Source organism: Typopeltis vanoorti, chromosome 20 (genome assembly GCF_054136105.1).
Source record: "Typopeltis vanoorti isolate ZY-2024b chromosome 20, IOZ_Tvanoo_1.0, whole genome shotgun sequence".
NCBI lineage: Eukaryota > Metazoa > Arthropoda > Arachnida > Uropygi > Thelyphonidae > Typopeltis > Typopeltis vanoorti.
The window spans coordinates 21,913,047-21,935,715 of record NC_143568.1 but is presented as its reverse complement, the minus strand read 5'-3'; the positions used below and the strand labels follow the sequence as shown (position 1 = coordinate 21,935,715).

Sequence of the window (22,669 nt, the reverse complement as noted above, 5' to 3'; positions counted from 1 at the left end):
TCTGTGAATCTTCTCTGGATCATTTCTAGCATATCCTCGTCACCATGAAAACCTGCTGACCAAATCTGTGCACAATAATCCATATGAAGCCTGATCAAAGCCTTATAGAACGGCATCACAACCTCTTTATTTCTGCATGTAAGGGGTCTTGTCCTCCGCATCATTGCCAATATCCAGTGTAACATTTTCACAACTTGTGCAATGTGGCTTCTGAATTTCATTAAAGTTTCCTCACCAAATGTATGCTTTGCATCCCATCCAAAAATTACCAAAAATCTTTTTTCAAAACCTTATACTTCACAACATTGAAATGACAGTTCCACTTACCTGTTCATTCATGCAATCAATTCAAGTCCTTCTGTAAGGTCATAACATCTGCTTGACTCTGCATTGCTCTCCTCTATTTTGCATCATCTTCAAATAGCTGCATATCACTAGCTAAACCTATCCCAATATCATTAATATACAAATTGAACAAGAATGATCCCCAAAACTGACCTCTGTGGCACACCACTAGTGACCTTCCTCTTTCTTGATACTGCACCCCCATATACAACTTTCTGATGCCTATCTGACAGCCAGTCACTGATTCAACTCAGAAGTCTGTTATCCAATCCAATCCATTTCAATTTATTTAACAGCTGGTCATGTGGCAGTTATCAAAAGCATTTACAAAATCTAAGTAAAGCACTATATATGAATCTCCCTAACAAGATGACAAATGCCTTGTCCAAGACATTTGTCACCTTGTTATAGTACATAATTAAGTTAGTAAAACATGATCTCCCTTTAAGAAACCCATGTAGATAACCACAGAGAATACTGCTGTTATCAATCCATTTCTGTATCCTACTTCTCACCAATCACTCTAATACCTTCACCACAACTCCAGATATACAGACTGGCATATACGAGGTGTTATCAAAAAGAAACCGGACTGTGCCGGATTCTTAGTGACAAATCAAGTTACAGTCTCACACTGCCAGATGTCAGTGGTGTAGACATTATTGAGTCAGCCAGCCATGTGCATTGAGCTGTGTGCACCAGAACTTGCATAACGTACGTTATTCTTATCATGTGTTTATGCTGCTCTGCAATTTCACTATGAATGGTGAGAAGCTGGGACGACCGTCTAGCAGTATGACCCATGAAAATATTGAAAAAATTCTACAGATCATCTATGCAGATCGACACATCACCATCCAGGAAGTTGCTAACATAGTTGGGATTTCATATGGAGCAGCTCAAGCAATCATCACAAGAGATTTGAACATGCATCAGATCATTGCCAAGTTCATTTCTGTCTTTTGACTTCTGACCAGAAGGAACACCATGTGAATGTCTGTCAAAATCCTTACTTGCCAGATTTAGCTGCTTGGGACTTCTTTTTGTTTCCAAAAATGAAATTGAAGCTGAAGGGGCAGCAGTTCGATACCATTAAGGAGACCCAAGATGAATTGCAAGTGGTGCTTGATATGCTTCAACAAAAAAGTTTCCAGGAAGCATTTGGAGCATGGTAAAAGTGGTGGGATCGCTGCATGAACTCAGAAGTACTTTGAGTCCAAATTTAAATTGGGTAAGTTGTAAAGATTTTATTAACCTTCTCTGGATTCTTTTTGATAGCACCTCATAATTTGTAGCCACAGCCTTATCACCACATTTATGCAGTAGAACAATTTTACTTTCTTTCCACTCCCTTGGAACCTGTGCTGTTGTAAGACTCTTATTAAACAAATATGCTAATGCTACTGCCAATTCCCTGGAACATTCCCTTAAGACATATGATGACATGTCATCAAATCCTATTGCCTTATCGACATCAAGGTTATTTGTTTCCTCAAATAATTCCTGCTCACTCACAATTAAGCCATTCTCTCCTATGTTCTCTACACTTAAGTTTCTCATGATATCACCCTGATGAGGATGAAACACACTTATAAATTGATCACTGAATAACTCAACAATGTCTTCTGTAGCAGTTACCATCCTACCATTTTCATCCATTAACCTCATCTTGCCATAATCATTCTTCCTTCTACTTGTTGCATATCTAAAAGAAACACTCTCTAGGGTTTTTCTTCTTCATCTGATTTGCCAATTTTTGCTCATACTGCTCTTTTGTTGCCCTTAGTAACTGAGTCACTCTCCTGGCTTGTTCTCTATACTTTTCATATAACTGATTATTACCATCATTTATCTGGTACTGCCTCCAAAGTGCCTTTTTCTTTTTCAAGATTTCATGCTTAAGCCCCTCATTATTATTATTATTACATAACACCTCCAAGGAGGTCAAAGACTCATCAAGGGAGGGCATCTAGTCTACAACTCTCTTTCTCCCCCACTCAATCCACTGACTAGAACTATGTTCATCATCTATACCAATGCCATCTACCTCTGAACACTGCCACTAGTATTTTACGTACAATCACAAACATCCATGCCCACGGCAGGATTCGAACCCGCAGCCTTTTGGCTGGAGAACGGAAACGCTAACCACTCGGCCAACCAGGCCGGCATTCATCCATTTTACATTCCAATCTATACTGCCATAATTAATATCACCCATGATGATTACACTTCCTTTGTTCACTGATCCAAGTTTTTTATACTTTTCTTCATCACCACTTTCCATATTCCCTGGCCTATAGCAACATCCAACTAAATACCTCTTCCTGTCAACTTCCACCTCACACCACACTACCTTTAAACCATTGCCACAATTTCCCCTCTTTCATGCCTACTTTATGTGTACATAATTCCCTGCTACCATCAGCAGCACATTCCCCTCCCTTTCTATCCTCACAAACACGCTGTACCTTTCCATTCCTAATAATGATTACCAGGGGCAGCTCTTGCATAGGCACTGCAGAACTGCAGCACCCCCAATTTTTCTCGATATATAAATATATTTATTAATTTATTTATATTTGCTTGTAATATTTAATTTTATCATCAACAATCCTATACAATTCTCTTATTTTGTATAAAAAATAATAAAAATCCATCCTGTAGCACTTAGGAGGGCGAAGGATTCTAGCAGCACTGTGTTTACCACAGTGTCATATTGCTACGTGCACAAGCATATGCATGTCATAGTGAGATGCGAGCTATTAGCATCTGCACTGTGTGTCGTGCAGTTCCACTGTTGTTTATATGCAGTAGTAGAGTGTTCGTAGTGCTCATCGTGTTTACTCCATCTCTTTAAATATTTGGACATTACATTTAAAGACAATTTGTTATAGTTTTTATTTTAGAACATTATTAGGGTTATGATAATGGATTTTATTTTTAAGTAATTTTGAATTATACCAAACTATAATTTTATTGATAATAAGCAATACTGTTTCATGTTTAATTTTTTTTTTAAATTTTTACCATAATTTTGATATTTTATCCAAACATGTATACACTGTACTTATAGTGTGTAGTATATTTCGAAAGTTGCAGCACCCCCCACGTTTTCAAGCCATGAGCCGCCATTGATGATTACCTTTCCTTTGTTCACTGATCCAAGTTGTTTATATTTTTCTATTATATCATCTTCATTCAATCATGTTTCACTTATTATAACGCTGGGGCAAATAAATAAATTCAATTAGTGAAGCAATTTCATCTCCTTTATTTTTGATATGCTTAGCATTTGTAAATAAACACAGCAGTTCATGTTTTATGTCTATGACATCCTACCCAAGCCACTTGTTGGGCTGTGAATTTCCTACCACACCTGCCCATGCCCAATCACCTTTATTACAGCTTACCACATATATCTGCTCAGTCTCAACTATGCCACTCACATTCCAATCTATTCCATTTCTATGCTGATCATCTATGATGATTATCATATTAGAAAAATTTTTCTATCTAAACTGTTGGAAAAGTCTGATGGTTTATGCTGGAAAGAGCTCTTGTACATAATAAGGATTACATTTGGATATGTTTATGACTAGGTTCACCATGTTGAGATTTAAAATGAGTATTGGACAGTCTCTATATTTAAAGATTTTATTTATCTCTGCAATCATAGCAGCACCGGATTTAAAGATATTATATATCTTTCCAATTAGCAGAATTATATTTGCTGACCTGATTGATGGAGTGATTAATATACATGCTCTCTCCAACTTACAGACAAAGGGTTTGAATCCTGCCATGGGTATAGAAGTTGATGATCTTTGGGTAGGAGATATATTTCATTGTCTGGTGTAAGACAACCAGCCTGCTTATTGGCGGCATGAAGTGGATATGTTTGGGCTTGGAAAAGTTTTTTTTATGTTTGGTCTCTAGAGAAGGGTTTCTATGCAAGAAATTAAAAAAAAAAGTTCCCTAGTATTAATGCAGTATAGGTTAACACCAAGAGTGGGATACACATAAAATAATAAATAAAATAAAACCAACCCAAGGAGAAAATTTGATGGATTTATGACAGAAAAGGAAAGTTGCAGAAGAAGCCTACTTTACCACTCTCCAAGTAAATAATTCTCCCTCTCCTGCTCACACTCTCATTATACAACTTCCAGGAATAGTTTCTTGTTCTACTTCTGTCTTCATGTGCTCTATAAAAAATCTCTTCTACTTTAATCTATCACAAAATTCCTCACAAACTACTGCATAATCATATCATCCCTTCTCTTCCCATCCATTGTGCTCAGCAGATGATATTCCCTCAAGATGTCTTTAGAGACACCAGCTTATGCACTATTCTCCAGACCCTAAGATTTCTTCATTTCATTGGAAACCAGGTAACCAAATCTATTGCTAGAATATTATATATGTATTTACTGTATGTAAACTAGGATAAAAAAAATCATAATGCTCAATTAAACAGTCCACTAATTAATTTCTTTACGGTGATGTACATTATACAGAGTTATCCCCAAATGCATCCTATCACACTGACTAACTATATCATGGAGAATTTTGAACAACATTCTTCCAAAGCCTTCAGTGTAATATACAATTTATTATTATTATTATCATACACTCCATGGAGTTGGCAGATATCATAGGAGGTTTATTCAACTGACACACTGAATCTTAAAATCCTTAACACTCCCTGGATTAGCAACATATTCTGGTAACGAGTTCCATTCACCCACAGTTCTCCATGTAAAAAAATCAACACCTCACATCCCTCTTCACTACATTCTTACATAACTTCTGAGGATGGCCTCTGGTTCTAGAGTTATTCTGGTTCTTAGAGTTATTCCTAATTTAGAATCATTGGCAAACAATTGAATATTTTATCTCAATGAAACACAACGATCCTAGAACAGAATCCTGTGGTACTCCACTTATCATCTTCTCGTTTCAGGATTCTGCAGCCCTAATCACAGTGTCCACTTGTCTCTTATAACTCGCCTGTGGCGAGTTATAAGAGACGAGTGGTGAGTAAATTTTCAGCTTTGTTCTGAATTGCATTCAAAATTTGGATTAAGCATTATAGAATGTATTACTTTGTTTTATCATCTAACATTTATATTTTTAACACATCACATATAACAATATTTATAGGAAGTAAACCAATATGTTGGGTGAGCAAAATTTTTTTGTGGCTAGTAGATTTAAGGTTGTATTACTGGAATCTTGACTGTAACCCATACACAAATGGCTGGCTCCCATCAGTTAACCACCCCTGTAACCAAGGTTCCAACTCACTATCTATCCATCCCATCCTGCTCAATTTCAACAGTAGTTCATCATGTGACATTTTATCAGATGTTGTGGCAAAATACAGAAAAATCACTATATAAGTATCTCCTCTGTCCAATACACTAGTCATCCCATTATAAAATGTAACCAAGTTACTGAAGCAAGACCTCCTTTCCTCTTAACAAACCCATGCTGCTCTCTTGAAATATTTTAATTCTCAATCTAAATTTGAATTATTTCTCTGACCAGCCTTTCTAACACATTCACCACTACACCTGATATAGACACTAACTTATAGGTAGACATGACTAATATGGCTTTGCTTTACTAGGAAAGTTCTTAGTTTTCTCTTCTTAGAGTTATAACAAAAAGAGAAATCTCATCCTGTCCAGAGATTTTGGTGTTGCCAAAAGAATGGGTACACAATGCACCATGCTACAAAATGTTTAGAATGTTGAAGTGGTTTGAGGAACATGACAGTGAATTTCCTTTACTTCAATAGCCAGTTTAATCTTCAGACCTCAACCCAATAGAGCATCTAGGGATGAGGTGGAATGAGCAGTTTGCAGCAGCAACATACAACATCCAATCAACAACAACTGGAGAATGCCATTATGACAGAGTGGACAAACATCTCAGAGGAAGTTTTAGACACTTAGTTGAATCAATGCCACAGATAATACAGGCCATTCTTAAGGGCAAAAGGGGATCCCACTTGTTATTAAATGCTGTTCCTAATAAAATTATCTCTAAGTGTAACATCGGATAGAAATACTGCAAGATTGAACCACTTACAGTAGGAGAGAGGGAATGGTAAGAGGTGTAATGTATGGTGACTCAATGATCCGTGGTGTGCAAGATAGGATGTGTGAGGAGTGTTTGCCTGGAGGAACAATAGAAAGTGTGGCTATGGCAATTAAGAGAGGTGAAAGGGTGGATGAGATGATTGTGATGGTAGGAACAAATGACTTGAGAGATAATGTAAACTGGGCAGCGAGAGATATGAGATTCTTGCTGAGGTAGTATGAAAGAAGATGCAGAGAGGAAAGATAGTGTGCGTATTGCTAGGTGTGATTGTGATAAGCTGAGCAGAAGAGCAGTAATATTGAATAACATAATAGCTAGAATGTGTTAGAAGAGAAAATTGGAATATGTGGATGCTTGGAGAGTGTTTGAGGACAGAGAGGAACTGTATGCGAGAGACCTTTGAATTTGAATAGATTGCTGTTCTGAACGAGTCAGTGTGTCAATGCAGGGAAACTAGAATTCCCAAGGTGGATGGTAGCAGGGGTGGCCTCTTGTAGGAAAGGGTACTTGGGAGAAGGGGGGACAACATCAGGTAGTGCTGAGCCCAGTGGAGTCTAGAGGGTATAATGCTGGGTATAGAAATAGTGGCATTTTTATGCGTTATATTAATGCCAAGAGTATCCGGAATAAAGGAGAGGAATTGGTGGTGCTGATAGCATCAGCCTGGCCAAAGATTATTGGGATCACTGAGACATAGTTGACAGAAAATGATATAATAACAGGAATAGAAGTAGCAGGGTACAGCATTTTTTGGCAGGATGGGAAGGGAAAGCATGGTGGTGGAGTACTGCTTATGATAAGTGATGACTTATGTCCTCTAAGAGTGGAGGCTTTGGAAGGCAGTAACACTAATGATTTTGAAAGCATATGGTGTGAGGTAGAGATATGCAAGACAGGGTATTCAGCAGGGTGTTGCTACAAACCAAGGAGCACAGAGGGAGGGGACCAGGAGATGTTTAGACAGTTGAGCTTGGTAGGTGCAAGAAGAATGATTGTTATGGGAGATTTTAACTACAGCAGTATAAATTGGAGAGAGGAAGATGCCTGAAGCAATAAGGGAATGGAATTTCTAGAATCCTCGAGGGACAAATATGTTAGGCAACATGTAATAGAGGGAACAAGAGATTCAAGAGTTTTGGATTTGGTCATAGCATCAGAAAAGTTGATAATAACTGAGATGACATCTCTCCCACCAGTTGGAGAGAGTGATCATGTGGTTTTCACTTGGAAGTTGAATAGACATGCAGGAATATCAAAGAGACAGGAACATATGTGGAATTATAAGGCAGATGATTATAATAGTCTTAGACATCAACTTGGGGAAGTTTCATGGAGGGAGGAATTGGAAGGCTGGGATATCATTAGTGCTTGGGAAATTGTGAAGGAATATTTGTTAGCAGCAATAGTAAGCTGTATTCCACAAGTGAAGAAGAGGACATAATTTGGTGTAAAGTGGATGACAAACAATATTATACAGGAGCTGCATGTGAAAAAGAGGGCTATGGAAGAGATATAAGGAGACAGGTGAAGAGCAGATGCATGAAGAATATAAGACACTTGCTAGGAGAGTGACTAGTATGGTAAGAAAGGCGAAACTGGAATATGAGACGAGATTGGCCCTAAGATCCAAAGAAAATCCTAGTGAATTTTTTAACTATGTGGCCAGTAGGAGGAGAAATGATTGTGGAAGAATGACATTGTGGGATAAAAATGGGAATAGAGTAACTGATGCAGAGGACATAGTGGAATTGTTCAATGAACACTTTATTGGTGTATTTCATCCTGGAGGAGTAAATTTTAATACTAAAGGGATAGGGCAGGTTCAAGGTTTAGAGGTGCAGGAGAAGAACTTGTTCCAAGTACTGAGTGCTCTGGATGTCAGTAAAGCTGTGGGACTGGATGGTATTTCACCATGAGTTTTGAGATTAAATGTGCTAAGGAACTGACAGCTCTTTGACCTGGCTTTTCAATAAAAGTCTGGCTAAGGGAAAGGTACCCAGGGAATGGAAGGAAGGTAAGATAGTGTCATTGCATAAGGGTGGTAGCAGACTGAAATTGTCTAATTATAGGCTAGTTTGTGTGTCATCAGTAGTTGCTAAGATCTTGAAGAAATTAGTTAGGGACCGTATACAACATTGGGCAGATGAGGGTAATGTTATCTGTGAGCGTCAACATGGATTTGTGAGGGAGGGGGGGGTGCTCTTGTTTTAGAAATATGCTAGCCTTTTATAATAAAGTTACAAGAGCAGTAGATAAGGCTTCCATTTTCTTGAATTTAGCAAAGGCATTTGACACGGTGCCATGTGATAAGCTGATCTTTAAGTTGCAGCACATGGGTTTGGATGTCAGGTTAGTCAACTGGATTCAGAATTAGCTGCCTGATAGGTATCAGAGAGTTATGTATGGTCGGGCAGTTTCAAGGAGGCAGAGGGTTACAAGTGGGGTCCCACAGGGCTCAGTACTGGGACCTATATTGTTTAACCTTTATATCAATGACATTGTCAGTGGATTGCAGGGGGATATTCAGTTGTTTGCGGATGATGTGAAGCTGGGAAGGGTTATTAGTAATAGTGCAAATGTGGTAGCCCTGCAAGAGGATTTGAATAAGCTAGCTAGATGGGCAAATGAATGGGGGTTTCAGTTTAATGCAGAAAAATGTAAGGTCTTGAGGTTTGGGACACATCGATGGGATGCTGCATACTCTATGGGAGGAGTTAAACTGGAGGAAGTAGGGGAGACAAGAGATCTGGGGTTGATGATTGATAATGAGAAGGACACTGACCTGCAGAGATAAAAGAGTTATCATTCCGTTGTATAAGACCCTGATCAGACCACACTTAGACTATTGTTCTCGGATTTGGTCTCCAGTATTTGAAGGGGATAAACTGACTGTGGAAAGGGTACAGAAGTGGATAATAACAAAGACAGTTTCAGGACTGTACAATGTTAGTTATGAGGATCAGCTGAGGGAATGTGGACTGCAGAGTTTGGTGGGTAGAAGGAGTGGTGATGCGATTGAGACTTTTAAACTGTTGAGAGATGGTTACAGGGTTGACACTGGCGAGTTCTTTCGCTTGGTTGAACAACGGCAAGGAGTGATGACAAGGGGCCATCCCTGGAAGTTACAAAAGGAAACTGTGAACAAGAGGATGAGGAATGGTTTCTTTGCATGGAGGATAGTTGAACCATGGAATGCATTGCCTGATAGAGTGGTGAGAGCAAGAACGGCCAATGAGTTTAAGGATTAGTATGATAGACTGTGTTCCTAGGAGGGACCTCTCACAATGAGTCTTGATAGACTTGTGTTTCCTAAGAAGGACCTCCCGCGATGAGTCTTTTGATTCCTTGGAGGCCTAAATAATAATAATTTTTGTTGATATCATTTCTACACCTATTCAGTATTTTAGGATTTAAGAGTTGAAGCCAAAATATGACAGGATATGACAAGCAAAACTTTTATGCTAGCTGCACAATAGCATAAAATAATACTAATATATTTTATATTCTAAAAATTAAATATTTTTCATACCATAAAGCCAAAGATGCAAGCCACAATTAGGGCAGATTTTGTTAAGCCAAAATAATCAATCATTATTCCACAACTTACAGCACCCAAAAAAGATCTGGAAAATATAAAACTGAAATAACCATTTTGAATAGACATGAAAACTTTTATTTTCTTTAGTATACAATAACAATCTTTAAGTATAGTAGTTAAAACAGTATATAAATGCAGATAAAATAATTTTAACATTATTTCTGCATTAGGTTAACAGTGAAAAAAAAAAAAAGAAAAAAAAACATTTTGATCCTGCTTGTAACTTACATCTAAATATCCCCTTCCCTTTTTCATATATCATCATTACAGCTATTACCAGTTTGCATCTGTAGAGTCACAATACTCACTATCAGAGCTGGTACCAGCAACAAGCAAAATGGTTAGACAGACACTACATTAAAAGAAAGATGCTGTTTTGCAAAAAAATTATTAAAAAATTCTGTTACATTTAAAAATTAGTTAAAAAAAGGTATCAATTTAGAAAAATAAATAAATAAATGCCATATATTACAAATATTTAACTAAAAAGGAATAAAAAAATCAAAGCAATAGTGAATGTGTTTGAAAAAAACAAAGGAATGGGTGTTGGGAGAGAGAGAGAAAGAGAAATAGATAAGAGGGGATGTGGAGGTGTCACATTTGAGAGATAGCATGGATAGGACTTGGTTATAGACCCAGGAATGAGTCACTAGTTTGTTCACAAATGTAAAGAGTGTCAGAGAAGGAAGAAATTATTGCCTTAATAGAGTATCTTCTTCTTATTCATTTGAAAAGTGTCGGAATAAATGAGACGTGATTGCATGAGAATGAGATAATGATGGAAATAGAAACAGAAAGTATGGTGTTTTTATGAAGATAAGAAGGAGGGAAAAAAAGGAAGGGAAAATGCTGTTGTGATAGCAAAAGAGTTATGCCTGAGCGAGATGGAGATGCCATGAGAAAATAGTGGTAGCAGTTTAGAGGAATGTGAAGTGGAGGTGGAAAAGATGCAATATTTAGTTGGATGTTGCTATAGGCTTGAGAATGTGAAGAGTGGTGACAAGGAAATGTTTAGGCCAATTGGCTTGGAAAATAAGGAAAGAATGATTTTAATTATGATAATACAGATTGACTGAATTGAAGAGACTGCATCTGGAGACAAAGAGAATGAATTTCTTGGGATTTTGAGGAACAAATATTTCAGAAAATATGTAATGGAAGGGCATATGAGGATAAAACATCTTGAATTTCATCATCTCATCAGATGATGATGACACTGCAAATGGTGTTGTTCATGAGAGAGAACATCTACAGAAGGTGTGGTGGAGATACTTAATGAGCAGATCATAAAGGTCTTTCAATCTTGTGAATGTGATCTCATGGAGAGATTGAGAGCAGTTAATGATGGGGAAGAGAGACTGACTGTAAGTGAGCAAGAGATGTATGGGGAGGTGAGCAAACTAGATGTTAATAAGGATGTGGGACTTGATAATATATCACCATGTATTCTGAAGGAATGTGTCAGGGAGTTGACACCTGCCTTGACATATTTTTTTAATAAAAGTCTTGCACTGGGTCAAGTTCCTAAGGAGTGGAAGGATGGCAAAATTGTGCCACTTCATAAGGGAGGTGATAGAACTCAAGCATCAAATTATAGGCCTATCTGCGTGTCAGGTGATGTAGTTAAGTTGTTGGAGAAGCTTGTGAGAGCTAGGATCCAGAACTGGGTTGAAAAAAATGGTATTATCTTTGATGGACTGCATGGATTTGCTAAAGGGAGGTCATGTTTTAGTAATCTACTTACTTATTACAATAAGGTGGCTGCTTCCATGGACAGAGGAGAAGAATACACAGTAATATACTTAGATTTTGCAAAGGCTTTTGATAGATTACCGCATGATAAGTTGATAGTCAAACTAGAGCAGATGGGGTTGGATATTAGATTAGTGCATTAGATTGGAGACTGGCTATCTGATAGGTATGAGCAAATTGTGTATGGGAAGCAATATCCAGGAAAAGGAAAGTCACCAGTGGTGTGCCTCAGTGGTCTGTTTTAGTGTCACTACTGTTTAACTTGTATATTAATTATATTGGCAAAGATGTGGATGGAGATATTCAGTTGTTTGCAGATGATGCAAAGTTGGGATGAACCATGAATTGTAGGGAAGATGTTGTGGCCTTACAAGAAGACTTGAATAAATCGAGTGGCTGGGCACAGGAATGGAGATGCGAGTTCAATGCTGCAAAATGTAAGGTTTTAAATTTTGGGAAACAAAGATGAGATGTAGAATTTATGTTTGATGAGGCTATATTGTCGGAGGTGGAGGAAATAAGAGATCTTGGGGTGATAGTGGATAAGAATCTGAAATTTAGGGGATGTATTGCCAAAATTGTGAGGACAACACAAACGCTTCTGGGAATAATGCGGAGTATGCTGACTTGTAGAAGTAGGAAGATTCTTGTTCCATTGTATAAGGCTTTTATTAGGCCACACATAGACTGTTGTGCACAGATTTTGTCACCTGGTTTTCAAAAGGATGGAGAGATGGTGGAAAGGGTCCAGAGGTGACTGACTAAGGTAGTTTCTGACCTCTGGAATGTCGAATATGAGGAAAGATTGAGAAGATGCAATTTACAGAGTCTGGTAGATAGGAGGAAGAGGGGGAGATATGATAGATGCCTACAAGTTAGTAAGGGTTTGTTATAGGATCAATGTTAGAGAGGTTCTACAGAAAACAGTGGTGAACCAGCAGTCATCCTTATAAACTGTATAAAGAGGGTGTAAGCAGGGGAGTGAGAATCAGGTTTTTGCATGCAGAGTTGTGAATGATTGGAATGCCTTGTCTGAGAGTGTGGTGTCTGCAGAGAATTTGAGTATGTTTAAAGCATGGTATGATGAGCTGTGTGTATGATAAAAGGACCTCCTAGATGAGTCTTTGACTCCATGGGGTCTTGGGTAGTAATAATAATAATAATTTGCATGGATCATATGAATTCATAAAACAGGGTGATTGAAAATAATAGACTGATTGTTCTCATAAAATTATTAAAACAAGTAAAAAATGAATTAGGATTTCTATTCAGAATGTCCTTGATAGAGATCCCTTGTTGGTAAGACAGCAAGTGATGTCCTATCTGAACATTTATTCAAGGACTGTATCTGATTTTGACAAATTCTAAATTTTTATGAAGAGGTGTCAAAAGAAAAAAGACTCTAGTAATGGCATGACATTTAGATTTTAGCAAAGACTTGCAAATTGGTATCCATGACTATTACAGCAAAATAGGTATGAAATTGGTAAGCTAATATTAAGAAGTAGTTTTTAGAAGAGAGAGAGAGAGAGAGAGAGAGACATCTAAGAGTTAGGTGCTTAGTTCCTTGGGTACCGTTTTAGGATCCATTTAAACATATTCATTAATTATTTAAGTACAAATATTAAGAGTAAAATTTCTCTGTAAGCTGAGTGGTAGATAAAACTGTTAAGATAAATTCAGTTCATTAAAGGATGATTGTTAAAAAAGTTTGGAAGAGTGAACAGGGAAATGTAGTTTAAAATTTAATGTGCACAAGTGTAAGAATATACACCTAAGAAGGTCGAATTGAATGCAAGTTGGGACATGCATTAGGAGTTAATGAATATAAATGGATGTTGGTATTTTGATTGAGAGGAAATTATACATATCATAAAACAGTGTTTAACAAACGTTCAGTTTCCATGTACCCCTTTAAAAGTTTAGTAACACTAGAGTACCCCCACCCCCAAACACACAAAGAATTTGGGAGTAGTTATAACAATACTTCATTCAAACACAAATTATTCTAGAGGTTTTTTTTTTTTTTTTTTTTAACATTTGCATTATAATTAATTACAAACATGTGAAACATTTTTTAAATTATGAAATACATCTGAGTTATATGAATCCAATATGCATACAATAGAAACAAAAATTATAAAATTAAATTTTCAATAATAAAAATTTAATGAGATGAATGAAACTGTTTCTGTTGGGAAGAAGTTAGTTTGATGAAATATTTGATTATATACTTGTTATTTACAGCCATAGGTGGGGTTTGCATCAAGAAGATGGTTTCTTCTTTTTTTTTTAATTTTTTTTATTTTCAGCCCTAAAAGCACAGAAAATCCAACTTTGCATGTATAACCCGAACATCGGTCATAACTTGTGATACAATTAATATAGATGCATGCTTAGATGGTGAAACGATCACCTAGAAAAGTTACAATTTAAGATACAAATGACTGCAAAATTTAGCTGAGTTACCACGTGGATAAATTATTCAAACCATGCAGTTTGCACATGATCGTCCTGTCAACCAGATGTGGGCCTAATGGAGGTCTAATTTCGTTGCATGCTGAGAGACTGTCTAAAACTTCCTTTAGATTTTTAGTTATCAAACAAAATTAATTATAGAATAGAGATCTGCACTTATCTCAAGCAATACAACTAACAAAAATATCAAAAGGAAAAAAAGCAATGAAAATTTAAAAAAAAATGAAGTTTAAATTATTGTTCAAGTGTATTGCAATCGCCATACATCACACACTTCAAGTAAGAAGTGTGTGATGATGCGCCTTGAATATTTCTGGGGATATATGTACCATACTATGGGAAATACTGAATCAAAAAACATTGATTAAATCAGCTAGTGAGATAATGTATGAATATCATATCATGCCATTCCAAAAGTAATGTCGTTTTTAGCATTAAGTTTTGAAAGATTATAAAAGATATAAAAGATAAATCACTTGCTAATTTAATCAAGTATATTCTCCATTGGAATCAGTAACTCTCTTCCAACGTTGTGAAAGTTTCATAATGCCTTTTCTATAGAATTCAAGAAATTTGGAGGCAAAGAAGTCACACAGGCTCAATTTCAGTGCCTCTAATGTATCATATTGTTTTTCATTAATGAAATGATGCAAACTTCAAAACAAGTGGTATTCTTAAGATGCAAGATCAGGAGAATAGGGAAGATGTCGAAGCTTTTCCCAGCTGAGTTCCTCAATCTTGGTACAGGTGATTCTTTCACTATGAGGGCATACATTATCATGGTGAAAAACAATACTCTTTTGATTGACCAGAGAACACCTCTTTTCTCTCCATTTTTCATTCAGTCAATCAAGTTGTTCACAGTATACTTCAGCTGTGATTGTTTGGTTTTGTGGCAAGAATTCAAAGTGCATAATACCAGTCATATCCCACCAGATGCTTAACAAAACCTTCTGAGGGTGAAGGTCTTGTTTTGGTTGAGGTTTAGCCTGTTCCCCTGAACGAACCCACTGCCTTCAACATTTAACATTCTTGTAAAGTATCCACTTCTCATCGCCAGTGACTAATGACTCAAAAATGGTCAAATCTCTTGATAATAAACAGCAGGGCAGATGTTGATGTGCTCTCTTCAATTGTTGTTCATCAGTTTGTGAGGAACAAAATTGCTGAGCTAAGACCTATTCCAAGTTCTTGCAAATGGTGATTGATGGTCGATGATGATGAATTAAGATCTTTTGCAAAATCTTCAACAGTTTTGGGCTAAGTGTTCAAAAGTTGCATTGCATTTCTTGCAATAGAGGCTTCCAGCATAACATTATCGAGAGAGAGAGAGAGAGAGAGAGAGAAGAAAGAGAGAGGGCGCCCAGAACGAGGGGAGTCCTTCAAGCTAAAGTCCCCTTGTTGAAATTTTTTTGGAACCATCACTGGCACTTTTGCACATTCAAAAGATTATTGGCATACACTTCTTGCATATTTTTGTTGCAAGAAGTGTATGGCGATGTGCCTCATAAAGCATGATGTGCTCTTCAGTGACCTCCATAGTAATAAAGAGCTATTTAAACAATAACTTATGTATGATGTTATGCAGGGATAAGGAAGTGGTTATGCTACTATATAAGGCACTGATCAGACCACACTTGAACTATTGTGCTCAGATCTGGTCACCAAATGTGCTACTTGTAATAACAGAATACACACTCATGCACGTGCACACGCACGCACACACACACACAAAAATTTCCCTTTTATGCAGATCTCAAACAACAAAATGTTAATTAACTACACATAATAGGACAAGAGATCAGAATGGGATAGTTAGTATAATACATCAAGATAGGGGTGGGACAAATGGACCTCTGCATTTCATGTATACTAATGCCAGGAGTATTACGAACAAGAAGGAAGAATTTTTGGCCTTGGTTGCCTCTTCCTGGCAGGAACAAATGATTTGAAAGGAGATAAAATTGCTATGAGAAAGGACTTAAAGGAATTATTAGAGGTAGAAAAAGAGTGAGAGAGTTAGGATAGCGAGTCTGTTGCCGCGGTATGACAGAGACGAGATTAGAAGGAGGGCCATAATTGCAAATGACTCTATGCGCAGGTTATGCAGAAGATGTGGTGTGGAGTTTGTGGACGTGCAGAGTGAGATTGATGGGCAAAAGGATTTGTTTGTACAAGATGGATGGCTTGCATCTGAATGGATTTGGTATGCAGAGACTGGAAAAAGTGTTGCTGAATGAAGTGAAAGTGGATGTGCAAAATCAGGGAAACTAGAACCATTAAGGGGGGGGGGGAAGAGGATATGCAGGCATCAGTGAGACAGTTGAGTGTAAGAATGTACATAATGTGCCTGAGCTAGTACAAAGGACAAGAGATCAGAATGGAATAGTTAGTATAATACATCAAGATAGGGGTGGGACAAATGGACCTCTACATTTCATGTATACTAATGCCAGGAGTATTAGGAACAAGAAGGAAGAATTTTTGGCCTTGGTTGGCTCTTCCTGGCCACAGGTTATTGGATTTAGTGAAACATGGCTGACAGAAGATGATATAGTTAGTGGGATAGAATGTGAAGGGTACAGTGTGTTCAGGAGGGACAGAGAGAATAAAATGGGGACAGAGAGAATAAAATGGGGGGAGGAGTATTACTGATGATAGCTGATGAATTGCAGCCAAGGAGAATAGAAGTTGAATTGCAGGATAGTGAAATGAGCTTAAATGAAGCTATTTGGTGCAAGATTGAGACTAGCAGAACAAAATATACAGTTGGGAGCTGCTATAGACCAGGTGATGGAATAGATGGTGGAGATAGCATGCATAAACAAACTGATGCAATGAGTGGAAGGAGGGTAATTATTATGGGGGATTTCAACTATTAACATTGATTGGAAGGAGGAGAGGACACATGTGAGAAAGGAACTTGATTTTATGCAGTTATTAAGGGATAGCTATCTGAGAGAGCATGTAATGGAAAATACTAGGGGTTCGAGAGTGCTTGACCTAGTAATAGCATCTGAGAACTTGAGTGTGACTGTAATGAATATGACCATGTTGCCACCAATTGGTGAAAGTGATTTCATGCATCTAACCACCTCCCAGTGACCTGGGAGGTGGCTAAATGCGTGAAATTTTCAATTAAGACAGGGCACATGTGGAATTACCATGCTGGTAAGTATGAAAAGCTTAGGAGATTGCTTGGTTCAGTGCCTTGGCATGTAAAACTGCAATGGCTGGATGTTGATAGTGCATGGAAAGGGGTCAAGGATTGTTTGCAGGAGGTAATGGTCGACTCTATACCTAGAGTCCGAATAGTAAATCAAGTAGGGGTTAAAAGGATGAATAACACCATTACGCTTGAGCTGCAGAAAAAGAAACAACCGTGGAGGAAATTTAAGGAAAAAGGTGACCGGCAGGCTCATGAACGGTATAAAGCGCAGGCCAGAAGGGTGACGAGTGTGGTAAGAAAAGCAAAAGGGGATTATGAAAGGAAATTAGCCATGCAAGCTAAAGAGAATCCCAAACAGTTTTTTCGATATGCTGCAAGAGAAAAACTGTATATGACAGAATGATTTTAAGGAATTCCGATGGTAGGGAGGTAACTGAATAAGTTGATATAGTGGAATTACTGAGCGAGCACTTTGCAAGAGTATATCATCCAGGTGATGACATTGAAGGAATGAAGGAACAATTAGTTTATATGGGAATTATAGTGAATGAAGTGGAGGTGAATAGCCTATTACAAAACCTTAATGTGAATACATCTGTAGGATTGGATGGTATACCAGCATGGGTCTTATGTGAAGCAGCTAAAGAATTGTAAGTGCCCTTGACCATATTGTTCAATCTGAGTCTCGGGTCTGGTTTAGTCCTGAAGGGGTGGAAAGAGGGGGAAAATAGTTCCACTGCATAAAGGAGGATCCAAGACAGCTGTTGCAAATTACTGACCAATCAGCATATTATCAGGAGTTGTTGTCAAGGTCTTGGAGAAAGTAGTCAAGAGAAAAATACAGGAATGGATTGATGAAAATGAGATACTGTATGGGGGACAGCATGGTTTTGTGAAGGGTAGATCATGCCTCAGTAACTTGTTCAAGTTTTATAACACAGTGACGGCTGAACTGGATAAGGGTAATGGGTTTACAGTGATTCTGCTGGACCTGACTAAGGCCTTTGACAGGATACCACATGGAATTCTAATCCGTAAACTGCAACATATGGGGATGGATATAGGGTTGGTGAGATGGATAGGTGGGGTTGATGGAGATATATCAGAGAATAGTTTATTCAGGATTAGAGTTCAAAAGACTGCCTGTGACTAGTGGTATGCCGCAAGGTTCTGTTCTTGGACCAGTATTATTTAATTTGTTCATTGATGATATAGGAAAGGATCTGAGAGGAGCAGTTCATTTGTTTACTGATGATGCAAAGTTGGGTAGGGCAATAGTGAATGCAGATGATGTCAGAATTTTTCAGGATGATTTGGATAGATTAGAGGACTGGGCTAGGAGAATGGATGTCAATTTAATGTGGCAAAATGTAAGGTTATGCATTTTGGGGTGAAAAGAATTAGCAGCAGTATACCACATTGGTGGAACAGTATTCCAGGAGATTGATGAGGTCAGGGATTTGGGAGTGTTGGTGGATAGGGAGTTGAAGTTTAGGGGGCACATTGCAAAAGTGGCTAAATTAGCTCATCAAAACACTTGGCTGCTAAAAAATACACTGACGAGCAGAGACAAGCAAGTTATTGTTCCTCTGTATCGAGTCTTGATAGGACCCCATCTCGACTACCGTGCCCAGATTTGGTTGCCTGGGTTTCTTCTAGATGGGGAGGAGGTGGAGAGGATCCAGAGGTGAGTGACCAAGATGATAGCAGGTCTATGGAATGAACCTTATGAGAACAGTTGAAGATTTGTGGGTTGCAGAAATTGGTTGATAGGCAGAAAAGGGGGGGGATATGATTGAGACATTCAAATTACTGAAGGGTTTCTATAGGATTAACTTTTACAGTGGCCAGACTCTGTTGTGAGTGCTATGATTGTGAATATGTTCAAGGCAAAATATGATAGATACTGTTTGAATGTTGAATAGTTGATGAACATGATGTTCAGGGCCTCCCTCGATGAGTCTAAGGACTCCTTGGAATTGTCCATAATAATAATAATAATAATATATCTGTAAAAATTCTGCATACACTTAAATTCTACATATCCTCATAAGTATTATAGAAACAGCAGTACAATATTGAAACTGCTTTGTCTGCAATTAAGAAGAAACTATCATCATCAACAGATTTTTCATTAATTATTGATCAAAGATATGAAAACTTTGACCCATTCCTCCACTTAAATGACAATTTTGTCATTTAGGTGGAGGAATGGGTCAAACTGCTAGTGAAACAGACATCTTGGCCCATTACTTATAGCACTTCCTATAAAATTATATATTTTATAGAACCTTATATAAAACAAAGGCTCTATAACAGGCCTGCACAACATACGGCCCGCAATGCTATTTATTTTGGCCCATCGGCCTGACTGAAATTAATTAATCATATGGGGAATATGAAATTAGACGATTTGAATTAAATTTTTACTAAGACTCTGCATATTTACGTTTATGCAATTAATGTCACAATCATGTTTCTTTCAACTTGAAAATAAATTACATTTGGAGTTATTCCCACTGTCGTATTTAATAACAAATTATTATAATTGCTTCGAGGTTTTGTTAGCACTAGTGTCGCTGTGGGAAATTCAAAGTTACATCTCCATGATAATGACTTGATGTCTAAGAATGAGAACGAATCGTATTACACAAAGTTGGCCGTGCCTTGACTGGCTTTGGCAGTGTAGTGGTTGGTTGTAGCTGGAGCAATACATTACATAACTGTTATCATAACCTGCATTATTGTGAGTTTTTCATCATTAGTTTTTTGTAATTAATATTGTCAATCTCGACACAATGAGCTTAAGTAAAAAGCGTAAAATAGATTCAAAACATTGAGCATTTAACCCTGAGTGGACAAACAAATATTTTTTATGTTGTTTAAGGACAAAATAGTGTGCATTGTTTGCTGGGAATCTATCGCTGTGCCAAAAGAGTACAATCTGAGACGTCATTTTGAATCGAAACATCCTAACCTTGGCAAGTTGGATGCAAGTGAAAAGCAAATAAAAGCAGCAAAGTTATTGAAAGTCCTTAGCAATGAACAACAAGCCTTTAAAAAAAAGTTTCATTTGCAAATGAAGATGCCACAAAGGTAAGCTTAAAAATATCACAAGAAATAGTTTGTGCTGGCAAATCATTTACTGAAGGAGAGTTGATAAAAAAAAGTGTCTGATGATTGCTGTTTCCAAATTATGTCCTGATAAGAAAAATAATTTTGAAAATATCAGTTTGTCCCATACGACTGTTCACAGTGCAGGGTGGCTGATATTGCCGAGGATCTTAAAGATAACCAGCAAAAATCGGCTAGTGAATTTGTCTATTATTCGCTTGCTATGGATGAAAGTACTGACTTGAAAGATACTGCACAGCTTTTAATATGTGTAAGAGATGTTAATAAAAATTTTGAGGTGACAGAGGAGTTCGCTGGTTTGTGTTCAATGAAAGGAAGAACAACAGGAAAGGAGATTGCAGAAAATGTAAAGATGTGTGTAACCGAAAAACTATCCTTAAATTTCAAGAATTTAGTAGCAGTTTGCACTGATGGTGCGCCATCTATGCATGGAAAAAATGTTGGTGCTGCAACATTTATTGAACAGTATGCAGATAAACCACTGACAAAATTTCACTGCCTAATTCATCAGCAGGTGTTATGTTCAAAGATTTTGCAGTTTGATCATGTGATTAAAGTAGTATTTGCTCTGGTCAACTATATTCGAGCTCAGGGTTTGAAACACAGAATGTTTCAGGTGTTTCTAAAAGAAAATGATGCCGAGTACAGGGATCTACCATACCACACTGATGCATGTTGGTTGAGCCATGGTAAAGTTTTGTCACGCTTTGTCGCTCTAAAAAAATGAACTAGTTGAATTTTTGGAATCTCAAGAAATGGAAAAATTCAAAGAAATAATGGATGAAGAATGGAATCAACATTTATTTTTCTTGTGTGACATTTTGGGTCACTTGGATGACCTTAACTTACAGCTTCAAGGAAAAAATAAGTTTGTTTTTCAGTTAATGTCTCTTATAAAGGCATTTAAAATGAAATTAAGTTTGTTTGAAAATCAACTTGGTAAAGGGGATATGTCACATTTCTTAACTTTTCGACAGAATATTCCATCAGATTATCATTAAATGGTGGGTGGAAAATATAAGAAGCATATATCCCTTGAAAATGAGGAGTTTCAAGAAAAGAATGCCACTGAGTAATGAAGACGAAGTCCGCATAAAAGTGATTGAGGATCCATTTTCTGTCGAAGCAGGATGGAAGTTATTGATCTCTAGTGTTCTGAAAACTATCTGGTCAATCATAGGGAGAGCACTTTACGGATCAGGATAAATTTAAAAGTTTGTTGGATACTGCCTACCAGGTATTTTGTATGTTTGGGAGCACATATACTTGTGAACAAACATTTTCGGTCATGAACTTGAACAATACCAAACAGCGTTCATCATTAAGTGATATCAATTTAGAGGCCATATTAAGAATGGCCACTTCAAACATGACACCATAAACTTTGATAAAATAGTGGCAACAAAGAAATGCAATGTGACATTCAGTCACTGATATTTCACTGAGAATAAGTGTGATATTCTCAGTGAAATTATTAGTAAATTTTGTGTTTATGTTTAAGTGATTTTTATTGAGGAATTTTGCAACTATTATTATTATTATTACGAGTATCTCCATGGAGTCAGTAGACTCATCGCGGGAGACCCAAACTAGCAAAACAATATCTGTCATATCTCTTCTTGAATTCATTTACAGATGAAGAACTTACAACTGAGTCAGGCAATGCATTCCACTCATTCATCACTCTCCAGGCAAAAAACCTTGTTCTGACACCTTTGTTAACCACACTCTTCTTTAATTTCCAGGGATGACCTCTTGTTCTTCCATCACTATCACATAGCTGAAACATTTCCCCTGCATCAAATCCTATAAAAACCCTTCAGTAATTTAAATGTTTCTATCATATCCCCTCTTCTCCACCTATCAACCAACCTCTGCAATCCACAAGCTCTCAATCTATCAATGTAGGGAGCATTTTTTACATCACTCACCAACTTAGTCACTCTTCTCTGAACCTTCTCCACAGCCTCCTCATCTCCAAGGAATCCAGGTGACCAGACCTGAGCACAGTAATCCAAATGCAGAAGTATCAACGCTTTATAAAGGGGAATAATAAACTCTTTATCTCTTGATGTCAGTGT

The 22,669-nt window shown here is 37.3% G+C and overlaps 1 protein-coding gene across 3 annotated transcripts in view; it reads right to left on the bottom strand.

The window, feature by feature from the left end:
• The window catches only part of LOC150095276 (MFS-type transporter SLC18B1-like), a 545,110-nt gene that overhangs the window by 6,232 nt on the left and 516,209 nt on the right, over nt 1-22,669 (bottom strand). For all 3 annotated transcript variants that reach the window (XM_090410476.1, XM_090410480.1, XM_090410477.1), the window contains one exon: nt 9,986-10,079. In XM_090410476.1, the coding sequence (XP_090266602.1) occupies nt 9,986-10,079 (94 nt within the window). The remainder of the gene's footprint in view (nt 1-9,985; nt 10,080-22,669) is intronic.